Source organism: Balaenoptera physalus (assembly GCF_965194825.1).
Source record: "Balaenoptera physalus genome assembly, chromosome: 20".
Lineage (NCBI taxonomy): Eukaryota > Metazoa > Chordata > Mammalia > Artiodactyla > Balaenopteridae > Balaenoptera > Balaenoptera physalus.
In genome coordinates, this window is record NC_138901.1 from 21,703,656 (window position 1) to 21,716,286 (window position 12,631).

The 12,631-nt window shown below is 55.5% G+C and overlaps 2 protein-coding genes across 5 annotated transcripts; one reads left to right on the forward strand and one right to left on the reverse strand.

The window, feature by feature from the left end:
* The first annotated feature begins 2,070 nt into the window (after positions 1-2,070).
* Positions 2,071-7,611, forward strand: LOC309650414 (coiled-coil domain-containing protein 200-like). Of its 4 annotated transcripts, none has more exons than XM_082441720.1 (4): positions 2,071-2,625; positions 2,865-2,952; positions 4,085-4,382; positions 5,737-7,611. In XM_082441720.1, the coding sequence occupies exons 2-4, from the start codon at positions 2,896-2,898 to the stop codon at positions 5,904-5,906; spliced, it is 525 nt and encodes a 174-aa protein (XP_082297846.1). In that variant the 5' UTR covers positions 2,071-2,625; positions 2,865-2,895; the 3' UTR covers positions 5,907-7,611. The 4 variants fall into 4 exon arrangements, with proteins under 4 accessions (XP_082297846.1, XP_082297848.1, XP_082297845.1 ...); XM_082441722.1 differs by lacking the exon at positions 2,071-2,625 and adding an exon at positions 4,896-4,945 and having other exon boundaries at positions 2,729-2,952; XM_082441721.1 differs by lacking the exon at positions 2,071-2,625 and adding an exon at positions 4,896-5,009 and having other exon boundaries at positions 2,736-2,952.
* A 398-nt stretch (positions 7,612-8,009) lies between these two features.
* Positions 8,010-10,100, reverse strand: LOC309650416 (transmembrane protein 106A-like; the record flags this gene model as incomplete). The annotated part of the gene is made up of 4 exons (XM_082441723.1): positions 8,010-8,576; positions 9,178-9,231; positions 9,746-9,789; positions 9,900-10,100. Coding segments are annotated over 4 exons (420 nt in total), but the record flags the coding sequence as incomplete, so codon positions are not given.
* Between the last annotated feature and the right edge of the window lie 2,531 nt (positions 10,101-12,631).

Genomic DNA, 12,631 nt, shown 5'->3' on the forward strand with positions numbered 1-12,631 from the left:
TGGATTATTTCCTCCCATCATCACAACACCTCTAGGATGGAGGTATTATTACCCCTACCCTGCAGGGGAGGAAACTGATCAGAGTGGTAGAGCCGCTAGATCATATTCGCACGCCTGATCAATAATGCAGCCGGTATTTCGTAAGGTCTACCCGGCCCACGCTGCTTCTAACTCTACTCGCTGTTCTTTCCGCAACAAAAGATTCTGGGTCTTGCATAATAACAAGCTCTATTAAAAATGCAATGTGCAAGTGGCTACAATCAGTTAACAGCACGGCAAGTTCCCTGAGGGCTGATATGAGTTAAAATCCAAATTGACAGGGGGTGGAGTGGGCTACGGAGTAGAATCTAGAGCTGGAAGGAGTTCTCAGGTCAGAGGTGGGGTTGGGAGAGGCAGCGTGCACAGGGAAGGCATGAGAGGGGCTCAGAAAGGGAGATGAGAATGGGGAGGGCGCAGTCTTGGCAGATTTGCCCTGAAAAATCCCTCCTCTCGCGCAGGAGGACTGGCTCGGAGGGTTGGAAACAGTTCCCCAGATTCAGCCCAGCCCGCCTCCCCCACCCTGAGGGTCTCCACAGCTGAGCCCTGTTCTTTCTAAGGTAGGAGGACAGTAAGAGGGGAATCGAGGGAGGGAGAGACACCAACAGGAACCCGCTTCCCCTTTTGCCCATTTAATGACTGAGACAGTCAAGTGCCTTTCCCTTTCTCTCTCTCTTAAAATGGGAACTCTCCACCTAACTATCTGCAGAATTCGTTTAGAGGAAGATAAATGTGCTGTGAAAATAAATGTCCAGTGACCAGCCTCCATTTCATTTTTTGTATCTGGAGACCCTTGCGTATCTGTTGTTGCAAATGACATCCCTGGGTGCCAGGACGACGAGAAGGGAGTAGCACCTCTTTGAAAAAGGAAGAAAGAGATCTAGCAAGGCTCAGGTCCCACTGGCCCCTCAGCAGAGCTGGGGCACCCCTAGCAGCTGGCCACAGCCAGATGCCCACTGTGACGGCGGGCGCTTCCCAAGCATCCTATAGTGTCTTCCAACAACCTTCAGAGGAGAGGCTCAGAGACGCTGAGTGACCTGCCCAAGTTCCCCCAGGTAGTCGGTGACACAGGCAGGATTGAACCTGAGTCTGTTTGACTCCAGGGCCCTTAGATGACTCCACTAGACCGGCTGCCTGAATCGACAGACTCTCTGCTTGAGGTTCAAACTCTCTGTTTGAACCTGTTTTCAGGTTCAAGGGCTGCACCCTGCACCCTCCCTCCACCATCAACAGCGTTTGAGGCTGAGGCTGGGTTGAAGCCCCTTCTTCACCTATACCCTTCCCTCGCTTCCAGTTGGACTCAGCCTCTGCTGTTTCTAGAAAAATTTATATCTTGCGGGAAAGACCAACAGTCTACCCAGTCCCTGCCCCCAGAAGCCCTCCTGGGCTTCAGGAAACGACCCCCTCCCCTGGCCACTCCACCTCCTGGACACCCAAGGAGTTCAAAATGAGTCCCCCCAGAACGTGCCACTTTGGCCTGGGGTTATTTGAGTTGAAGGCAATGGAGGCCCCCAAAGACACAGGAAGAGCTTTTTACCTCCCCCCTCAACTGCCTAAAAGAATTTAGATAGGGGGCCTGGCTCACAGAGAGTTATTATCAGAGACAACTTTTATCTGAGAGACCCGGCTGCATAGCAGGGCAAACATCCCGTTACCAAACGTCTGCCCTTCTTTCTGTCCGGTGACTCACCCTTCTCTGCTTTGAAGCCCTAGGCCCTTATCGCATTCCTCAGCTCGGGACGGCACATAAGCCTCCGCTGCCCTTGGGTCTCCTATCCTTATGGGATCCCTGAACATACGTAATTATACTTGTTCTTCTCCTATTAGTCTGTCTGATGTCAATTTGGTCATTAGACCAGCCAAAGAACCTAGAAGGCTAGAGGACGAATTTTTCCTCCCCAACAGGATGCAAATCAGGTAGGATAATAAATAATACCAACCTGTAGCTGAGCAATTTTACATTTCATTTCACATACTTCTCATCCATTGACCCATGTGGTCCTGTGTGAACCCCCCACCCCGTGAGGAAGGTAACAGGGGCTACCCTTCTGGTTTTCCAGGCAAGGAAACTGAGGCCCAGAGAGGTAAGCTGAGTCCAGAGTCAGAGGAAGAGAGAGAGGGTAGGCTTGAGCCCAGCATATTAAATCCCCAGAACCAGGGTACTTTCTAATAAGCCACTTTGCCTTCACAGAGCTCAGACCCCCGTGAGAGCTGGCTGGATCTCGTATTTTCTCTTTCTTTTTTTTCTTTCGTGGCCGCACCACGCGGCACGCGGGCTCTTAGTTCCCCAACCGGGGGGATCGAACCTGTGCCCCCTGCAGCGGAAGCGCGGAGTCCTAACCACTGGACCACCAGGGAAGTCCCTGTACGTTCTTGAGTCAGCACAGCGGGGGAGACGGAGGACTGAGGGAGGAGGGAAGGGAGGGGTCAGCAGAGGGCCGGATGAGGAGGCTGGAATCCTGGGAAGGGCAGGAGAAAGAAACCAGAGAGAAAAGCCAGACCACTTGGGAATTGTCCCCGGGGGTCCACTGAAACTCAAGGCTGAGGTGGAAAGGTGTCTTCTACCTGCCCAGGGCCCTGGAGGGAAAGGTACTTTACAGATGCTCTCTAGGAGGCTTGGGAAGAACACCGCCCTCCTTCCCAAGGCAGGCGGGGGTGGGGCTGCCCAGTTGCCCCGGTAGTGGCCTCATTGTGAGGTGGTTCTGGTCACAGGCCAGGGGGTTGAGGTGGGAGGAGACGGAAGTGGTGGGGGCAGTGGCAGCCTCCTGGGCTCTGCCTGCCCCCAGCCCCTGCCTGGGGCCTTCTGTCACCGCCACCACCATGGGCAGTGCGTACCACTGGGAGGCCCGTCGCCGGCAGATGGCTTTGGACCGGAGGAGGTGGCTGATGGCCCGGCAGCAGCAGCAGCAAGAGCAGGTGCATGAGAGGGGCCCCGTTCACCAGGGTCCTTCCGGGGACACGGAGGGGACGGGGAGGGAAGACGGACCCCAAGGAAGCCGTCTATTATCTGGTGAATGTTGTTTTGCTTGGGCTGGAGGAAAGCAAGGTCCTTCGATGTCTTGGATGAACCGTGTGTGTGTGTGTGTGTGTGTGTGTGTGTGTGTGTGTGTGTGTATTGGGGTGACTCAGCTTTGCTGTTGTACTAGGCTGAGGCCTCATGTGGGATTGAGGGGTCAGGCTCGGGACGTTTTAAAGCTGCGCTGTCCAATAGGGTGGCCACCAGCCTGTGTGCTATATAGCCCTTGAGACGTGGCTAGTGAGACCGACGAACTGAATTTTAAATGTTACATACACTTAATTTATTTAAATATACTCTTTAAAGCAAATTTTCATTTTACGTACTGGAACATTTTTAAGTACGTTCGGAACAACGTGGATATGTGAATCTACTTTTTCGACTGTAAATTATCTGAACTCTAAAGATAGATCAAATATTTTAAACCAAAATGTAGTGTCTAAATCAAGATGTGCCGTTGAGTATAAAATGCCCTCTGGGTTTTGAAGACGTAATACAAAAACAAAGACTATAAACGATCTCATTAATATTTTCATATCGGTTTTACGTTTTGGCTGTATTGGGTTGAATAAAATATATTATTACACTTAGTTGCACCTATTTCTTCTTACTTTGGCACGTGGCTAACAGCGCATTTTAAATTATATATGGCCCTCGTTATATTTCCATTGGACAGTGCTGTTTCAAAGCATGGGCAAGAGATTATTCTTTACCCTCTGGCACTGCAAACGGTTTTCAGTGCGGGCGCGCAGCTCCCAAGCTAGGAGGTAGGTGGCCAGAGGCCGCTGTTTCCCGGGCAGGGGCTGTGCCGGGGGACACTGTTGCTATAGAAACGGTCCTTGGGTGTGGGTGGGTGAGGGGAGAGAGCTCAGGCTCCAGCCTCAGCCTCCAACTCCAGGGAACAGAGAGACCCTCCAGCCACCTCCACCTCTGGATTCCCTTGCCTTGCTCCCCTCAGTGTCTCTGGCAGGGGGCGTGGGGTGACTGGGTAGGGAGGGAGGAGGATGCCACTTGCGGGGCGCTTCTTGACAGGAACTGAAGAAACTCCAAGAAGAGGAACGGCAATCTGAAAAAAAACCCCAGCCATCTCGGGAGTCGCCGCAGGAGTCTCAGCCACCGCCGGCGCCAGCACAGTCGCCACCCGCTCAGCCGCAGCCGCAGCCGCAGCAGGTACCCGAGCGGCCGCCGCCGCCGCCGCCTCAGCCAAAGCCACAAAATGCCCAAGACCCTCTTACTCAGCGCACCTCCCGGTACATTCTCCAGGATTGCCAAAGGCCAGGCCCCCACAAGGACCGATTCCAAGGAGGGGTGATGAACCCTCAAGGTCCAGGTAAGTGAGATGCCCGGGACCGAGCGGGAGACAGTGAGGAGAGAGCCCCTGGCTATAGCCCACAATCCACATCTGTCACCCCACCCTTTGACCCTCCCCGGCACCCTTCACCTTTACTTGGGGGGGGGGGTCACTCTCTGAGCGGATTTGCACCAAGCGAGAGCTGCAGAGAAACCCGCTGACTTCCGCAGAGGGTGGCTCAGAAGTTGTCAGTCCCTTCTCCAGGGTGAGGGTGACAGACGGGGTCGGGGCGGCCAGAGGGTGGGATAGGAGGTGTGGGCTTAGCAACGGATATCCTGAGCCCTGGGGAAGCCGGGGGGGGGGGGGGCGCTCTGGAACAGGGAAGCACCGGTCGGCTTCCTAGTGCAGAATTCTCAGTGGGGGCTGGGACTTTGCCTTGCCCCAGCTAGGGGCCTTGGCCTGCCCCCAGACACGTGGTAAAGAGTCCAGCTGTGGCACGTGCCATCCTCAGGAACTGCCAGATGAGTAACGTGTGCTTCGTTTCATCATCAGGTTTCAGGAAATCTAGCCCAGATACACACACCAAGTACCCACGACTCACGGTGAGACGGCCTCAGAGTGTGAAAGGCAGCTAGAGTCTGGCTGCGTGTCTGAGCGTGCTTGCGTGTAAGTGCGGGTGGAGTCTAGAAAGGCTTCCTTGGCAGGAATCGGGAGAGGGGACTGAAGTTATTCAGTCACTTCTGGACGGCCCGTTCCTCCCTTCCACGCCCCCATAAAAATGTCTCTGTAGGCCCTGTTGCTCAGCACTCAGTATAAGTGAAGGAGCTGACGATCTAGTTGGAAAGACAGGACAGGTGCCAGAGAAGCAAAATCAAGGGGCCGTTTGAAATGCTGATCGGGGGTAGAGCCAGCTGGAGCGGGAGGACGGTAAGACGTGAAGTCAGAGGTGGTGGTCTCCGTCAGGGGGTCTCCGACCACCACTCTCTGGGAGCACGACTCACATCTCTGAGCCTCAGCTGCCCCACCCGTAAAATGAGACTGATAATACCGCCTCCTCAACAGAGGTGGCACGAGGACTGAATTAAAAGGGAAAGCATCCGAAGCACTTAGCTTACAGCCTGGCTCACTGGGGACCGTCAAACCCAGGAAGACTCTTTTTTGAGAGTCTTGAGAATTACAGAAAACAGGGTAAGCTTTGGAAAGAAGCTTTTCTTTCCTGACTCGGGTGCACAGGATGGGAGAACCTGATCCTGGCCCTTTAAGAGGAGGCCGGGGCTGCTACATTTCACTTCCATTACTCTGGCTTCAGAGGGCCTAAGACAATGGTCTGAAACCAGCAGGCCCCGGAGCTGCTAACTAACCCGTCTTGCCTCCTGTCTCTCCCTCTTCTCAGTCAACGAATTACATCCAGCAGTGGTGATTCAGAGACAGACCCCCCCCCCCCCCCAAGACCCCACTGGCCATCAGCAAACATCAGATGAGCAGCCCCACCTTCTTACCTCCCAGCAACATCTCCACTTCAGAAGCCAACCCCTCCTGATCCACTCTGTCGGGGGAGGCTAGCTGGGAATAACACGTGATCTCTTCCCGGAAAGAATCAAGACCCTGGCTGGGCTCCCTGAGACCGAGATGAGGGGGAGGGGGCAGGAAGACCCACGAAGAGGATGGAGACAGTGCGAGAAGAAAGTGGAGGGCGATTCCATGCTTCTCCAGGCAAAGCCAATGGGAGAACTTGGCCTTGGGCCCCCCCCCCCCCCAGGTCTACAGCTCCACCACTGGCCCTTATTTAGCAGCGATAGGCCTGCTGGGGGCTCAGGTTTATGACTCTCACTGGAGCCACCAGCCCGTCCTCCTGGCCGACGCTTATTGAGATGCATCTGGGGAAGCGGGGGTTGGGTCACACCAGAGCGGCCCTGGGACCTGGGGCAGCATCAGGAAGAAGTGGCAGGCAGGGGCCTCCCCCAAGTCCGGTGTCACGCCTGGTCCACTGTGGGCACTCCGCTGTTGAACGGACGATGGTTGGAAGGGATGGAGAGAAAGAACTCAGAGGAAAGGAGGACTGCAGCCTCAGGCACAGGACACCGGACCTTGGGAAGAGGGGGACTCGCCCCCGCAAATCCACAGGCCTCTTCCTCCCTGGGTCTCAGCCTTTCCTTGTAGCAGAGACAACCGAGAGGCTCTGGAGGCCCCAGGCATCCCCCTCACCACTTCCTGAAACTGACACCTGGGGTCCCCCAGCCCCGCTCCCTCTTCCACTCTTGACTGGTCAGGGGGGAGCCTGGGTCCTTTCACTGCTGCAGCATCGCCTTTGGGTGAGACTGAAGGCGCCTCTCAGCGCAGCGTTTCCTGAGAGGAGCAGTTGGGGGAGGCGAAGGAGCGGGGGCGCACAGAACGGGGAGCGTGAACGTTGGGAGGGACTCAGAGATACACAACGAGGGAAAGGGAGAGGGCGAGCTCCCCGGGAGCAGTCTCCCAGAAGGCACGGAGGCAGGGCGTGTTCCCGAGGGGCTCAGGGACCGGGGAAGAGACCCTGAGGCCCACTCGGATATTAAGAAACAGGCTGTGAGATGGGGAGCGTCCACCAGCTCCCTTCCCACTCACAGGAGCCTTTTATTTTCCTTTCTTAAACATCGTGAAGCACCGTTTATTGACTCCAATATAAGTCCATTACATTTGGCGAACTCCACCCGGCGTGAGCTCCAGCCTGGCCCTCGCGGACTTCCGTGCTCTTACCAGCGCCACCTCGACGCCAGTTACCCAGGCGTGGAAGCGCGCAGACAGCACCAACTCCTTCCTTCCCCTCATCCCCCCGGCCGGCTCCTCACCCGGTTCTGGCCCCACGTCCCCTTCTCCGGTCCTTCCTACTGCAAACTCAGCTTTCCCTGCTACTCAAGCTCACCTCTCTGCCTGTCTGAGTGATGGAAACCGTAACCGCCTTTAGTGAGCAGACACAATTCCTGCTCGCCTAAAGAACCCGGGGGGGTTGCCTGGGGCTTCGCGTCGTCTGAGTGACAGCAAAGAGGGGACGGCCTAGACCAGTCCCGACGGATACGCAGCTCCGGACTGTCAGTGCCCGAAGGAGAGCACAGGCCTCTGGGAGCAGAGGGTGCCCTGGGGCTAGGCTGGGGGTGCAGCGGAACCCAGCAGTTTGGCTTCACCTCTGCAGGTTTCCAGCGGGAGAGCAGCTGCACCCACCGTTTGACCTGCCTGTGTCCACTCACATGGGCTCAGGCTTGTGGCCTCCTTCGATAAAAACCTTTTAAAACGACTCTGGCTTTGTCTCTGTTTTTCCTGTGCAGGCCCAGGGGGTGCCCGGTGCCTCCCTTCCTTCCCCTCCCCTCCTACTTTGCTTCCTGCTATGAAGAGAATGATAAAACTGCTTTCTGGAGAGGAGAAGCTTTAGCTGCAGAACAGCTCTGACTTCCTGGGGACCCAGACAGTCTTGAACCAAGAAGGCTGCAGAGCCAAAGGGCCTTGGCCAATCTTGCTGTCAGATGGGTGGGTGGGTGGGGGTGGGGGACAAGTTACCAGGCGAGAAGCAGGCCATCACCATCACTCTGTCACACGACCAAAGCAGGGCGGCCGAGGAGAGCACCTACGGTTCCCTAAAAGGCCCTGGGGACAACACTGGCTGTCCCCCACGTCACTTTCTCATTACCAGGTGGAGAACTTGGAAAGGATCCATGTATTAAAAGCCAGACAAAATGAAAGCTTTCTCCACATTCAGGCAGGAGGAAGGTCTTCCCTGGACGAGCTGGGCAACCAAGGTGCTCAGCACAGAAAGTGTGGGGGCCCCTCCATGCCTCTGAGGCAGCTCTGAGGAAATGTCAGGTCAGACTTTCCTCAGGACCAAGGGGAATATCTGGTGCTGGCCTCGAGAAGAACCAGGCTTCCGTTCCTGTGGAAATCAGAGAGGGTGTGAGGCTGTGTGTGTGTGTGTATGAAGTTAACGTCCACAGAAAGCTTCCTCTGCTGGGGGTGAACAGGGGGAGGGTATGATAAAGCAGGGCTTTTCCTCTGGCAAAGTCACTCTCGTCCTGTTGGGTGCCACGGAGTGGTGGGAGATACAGACCAGGCCGGCAGGTGCCCGGAGCTCGACGACAGCAGACAGGTCACGGCGGGCGAGGGACCAGCAAGTGGGGCTTGGATGTGTTTCCCCGGCAGTCCACATATTCGTAGCTCTGGAAGACCAGCTGCTCTGAATGGCTCAGGTAGGAACAGGTCAGGGTGCCCCTGGAGAGGAAACAGGGCTTTTTTTTTTTTTTTTTCTTTCCAAAAAAAAAAAACAAACCCGTTTTATTTTGAAGATTACAGAACTTGAGCCTTGACCCCACCCAGCTTCCACTTCCACCGATCTAAGGATCTGCAGTTGGGGTAGGAGTGAGACAAGGAAGTAGGGAGGGGAGGGGAGAGACCTGGCGGCGGCGGCAGTAAGATGGCGGCTGAAGTGCTCACGCCACCCGAGGTCTGGGCTTCACCGTCTTTACTCCTCCACACCACAAGGGTCTGGGAGGAAGAGGAAAGCCCCGGCCCTGCTCTGCTCTCTGGGGAGGGCTGGCTTCCTCAGACCAAACCCGGCCCTTCCTGCTGCTCCCCACTCCGCCGCCGAAGCACCTGGGACAGCTGCCCCCCCCCCCCGCCCCGCCCCACCAGGGTTCCGGGCAGATCTGTGGCTGTCACGTCAGTAGCTCACAAGCAAGGTGGGCCTTAGGGGAGGGGCTGGACCTGCTACGTCCAAGAGCCGACACAGACTCACGGGATTCGCTGCGATGACTCTCCTCCCACGGGGGGGCAGAAGTGGGAGAGGGGTACCAGGGCTCCAAGCCCTACTTACTGGATGTGCAGAAGCACGTGGTGGACTTTGATTTTCAGCCAGGTACAGATCTTGCTGAGAGAGACAGAGACAGAGAGAGAGAGAGAACCCGGGCCCACGTTTCACACACTGAGCAGCCTGTCAGACAGCTCGGAGGAGACCTGCAGTCTCAGCCCCCCTTGCCTCCTCTCCAGCAGGGGCCCCACAGGCCACCCCCACCCCTTCCCTCTCCCTCTGCCCAAGGTGAGCGTGTCGCCCCTGCTGCAATAGCACTCCTCCAACCCCCACTGGTTTGGCCCAGGCACGGGCTGGCCTCTCCCTTAGTAGGAAACGGTGAGTCGGGCTGAAGAGCCCGAGGTCATATATCGTAAGCATTAACCAGATTCTAGCCTGGCTTTCATTCCAGTCCAGGTCCAAACAGGCAGAGGCCGGGGACCCTGAATGCCGGTACGTTGCAGTCTTGGCCACAAGAGTGCAGGCCACCTGCTGACTGCAGGGCTGGCTAAGCAATCAGAACATCTGGTGGGAATTCAAACCGGGTTCCCAGCCGGGAAAGAGGCTAAGGGAGAAGGGATCAAGGGCCACTCACTATGTGTTCTCGTCCCATATCCTGTTGGCCACCGTATACAACATCTGTCAACCAAACGGGTGTAGGGTTAGCCCCGACTCCAGCCACCCCATTCCTCCCGCCACCCGCGTCCACACGCAGCCGTGGGCAGGGCTGGCCGGCAAGAGGGAGTCACCTGCTCACTGGCCAAAGGGCCAACGCGGAGGAGAAGGCGGTTGGAGACCTGCCCCACCACGAGGGACAGGTGCAGAACCTCAATGGTCAGCTGGGTCACAGCGACGGGGTAGTAGTTGTTATTGGAGACGCTCAAGATATTCTGGGGAGGGAGACAGGGAAAGGAAGGGGCTAGGGTAGCACCGTCCTTGGCAAGAAGGAGTCAAACGGTTTCAAAACCCCGCAGCCTGATTGAGCCCCACCCCCAACATGGGCCTCAGCCGCTCGGGCCCCAGGGCCAGGAGCCCCTCCGAGGGGCTCCTAATGGCGAGGGGTCACCTTTAACTGAGACAGTAAGCTTAAGACGTTAAGACATTGAGACAGTAAGCTAAGACGTTCAGCTTAAGACATTAAGACATCAAAATCCAGTCTCGCCCTGCAAGGCTCTCTCTCTTCAGTCCTGCCCACCCAGGGAGTCTCAGGCACACCACCCCGACTGCGCCCAGGGACACCTGTCCCTGTGTGGATCTGTCCCCTAAGACACCAAAACATGGCTGTGACTGCCTCTTCATGAATTTCTCTGCCCTGCCGCCTCCTCCTGCCTCAGCAATCCTGGCATCAGCTTTTAGGCCCTCAGTAAAGGCATGGGAAATATGACTGAAATTAGATTTTCTGCTCAAATAATGTTCATTTACGCCTGATCTCACCTCCACACACACACACACACACACACACACACACACAACTTGAAAAGAGGACTTCCCTGGCGGCGCAGTGGTTAAGAATCTGCCAATGCAGGGGACACAGGTTCGAGCCCTGGTCCGGGAAGATCCCATATGCCGCGGAGCAACTAAGCCTGTGTGCCACAACTACTGAGGCCGCGTGCCACAACTACTGAAGCCTTTGCACCTAGAGCCCATGCGCTGCAACATGAGAAGCCACCACAATGAGAAGTCCGCGCATTGCAACAAAGAGTAGCTCCCGCTCGCTCGCTGCAACTAGAGAAAGCCCACGTGCAGCAACGAAGACCCAACACAGCCAAAAATAAATAATAAATACATTTACAAAACTCGAGGAGAGTGGATCTTCCATTCCCAACCTCAAACTGTAGGAAAGGTCCTGTCTGAAAGGAAGACTGCAGGGGAATTCCCTGGTGGTCAGTGGTTCGGACTCAGCGCTTTCACTGCCGATGGTGAGGGTTCAATCCCTGGTGGGGGAACTAAGATCCCACAAGCCGTGAATCGTGGCCAGAAAAAAAAAAAACCTCCAGAAGGAGGCAAAGGAGTGAAGTGTACAACTTCATTCCTCCACTTTTCTTCAGGACGCAGGCAGTGACAGACACATCCACCAGAGGGCAGCATCTGCCACTTTCCAGCCCTTGCCTTGGCCCTGGGTGGTTTTGGGTGAGTTGACTCTGAAAGGGCCCCTGGCATGGGAAAAGGGTACCTAAAGGCCCCTTTCCCACATTTTTTCTTTTCACACTCATTCTAAGTAGTAGGCTGTGTTTCCTCCATTTGATTCTTGAGGAAGCAAAGCTAGGATTTGAAATACAGGTCTTTGTGATTCCCAGGCCGAAGCCGTTCCTGGGCATCCACTCCCCCAGCCCATCCCTACTCCTGCAGACTCCTCTCCTCCCTTCATTTGTGCACTCAGACAGGTACTTGGTTGGGATGCTGTGGAGACAAGGATGTCCTCAGCTGCTTTCTAGGTGAGCTCCATCCATCCTGTACCCTCCCCTACTCTAGAGCATGGGCTGTCCTGGGGAAAGGGACTTGGAATCATCTAAGTCCCTAGTTACATGCTGAGGAAACTGAGGCTCCCGGGGGAAAGTGGCTTTTCCAAGCCAGTCTACTTGGGAGGACAGGACTCATGATGACTCTCAGCCCAGGGTTTCAGCCCACCAGGCCTTGAGGGGGGCTCTCTCTCCAGTGTCATCTGTCCCATGGCCTCTGTTTTTCTCCTCCAAGAAATTCCTCTTCCCCAATAAAGGCTGAGGGTTGAGTACTGCCCAGACCTTGCCTAGAAGTGCAGGGTTTTACAGGCATCTCTGCCAACCCCCAAGGACCCCAGACAAGGAAACTCCCAGCTAAGGCTGGATGCTTGGTTCCCATACTCAGGGAACCCCCTTGAGTACATTTAATCATTCCATCATGCAGTCATGAATCATGCAAGATTTCCTGATTGCCTACTGTGTGGCAGGCACGGTGCTGGGCACTGCAGAGCTGTGGATGAGAAGAACCAGCTCCTGGGCTCAGCATTTAGTCTGGTGGGGAGATAGCTCTGAGGAAAAATAATCATTCAGCAGCTGCAATCTGACCCAGGTCAGGGAGCCAATGGGAGGAAGCAGGTAGGTCCCAGCTAGTTTATCCTTCTGTCTGGAATGCTTACTTGACTCTTTGCCACTTAAACCTTGGCTTTAATGTCACAATGGAAAGGCCTTCATGAGCAATCTCCCTCCCCCAGGTAAAGCAGCTCTCTCCCCAGTCACTCTCTAGCACATTTCCGTGTTTTATTTTCCTTGATGGCATGTATCACCATCTGACATTAACCTCTTTAGCCATTCCCTGTCTCTCCCCACTCCTCATTATAATGTCCACTCCACAAGGGCAGGTCCTAAGCCATTTCACTCAGGCCTTCAACCTAGCAGGCACTCCATAAATGAATGCTCAAAGCAAGAATGTTCCAGTGTTCTCCGTAGGGAATCCTCCAATGCACTAGGTCCTGGGCTGTGATCTTGTGGAGAGAAAGGGCTGC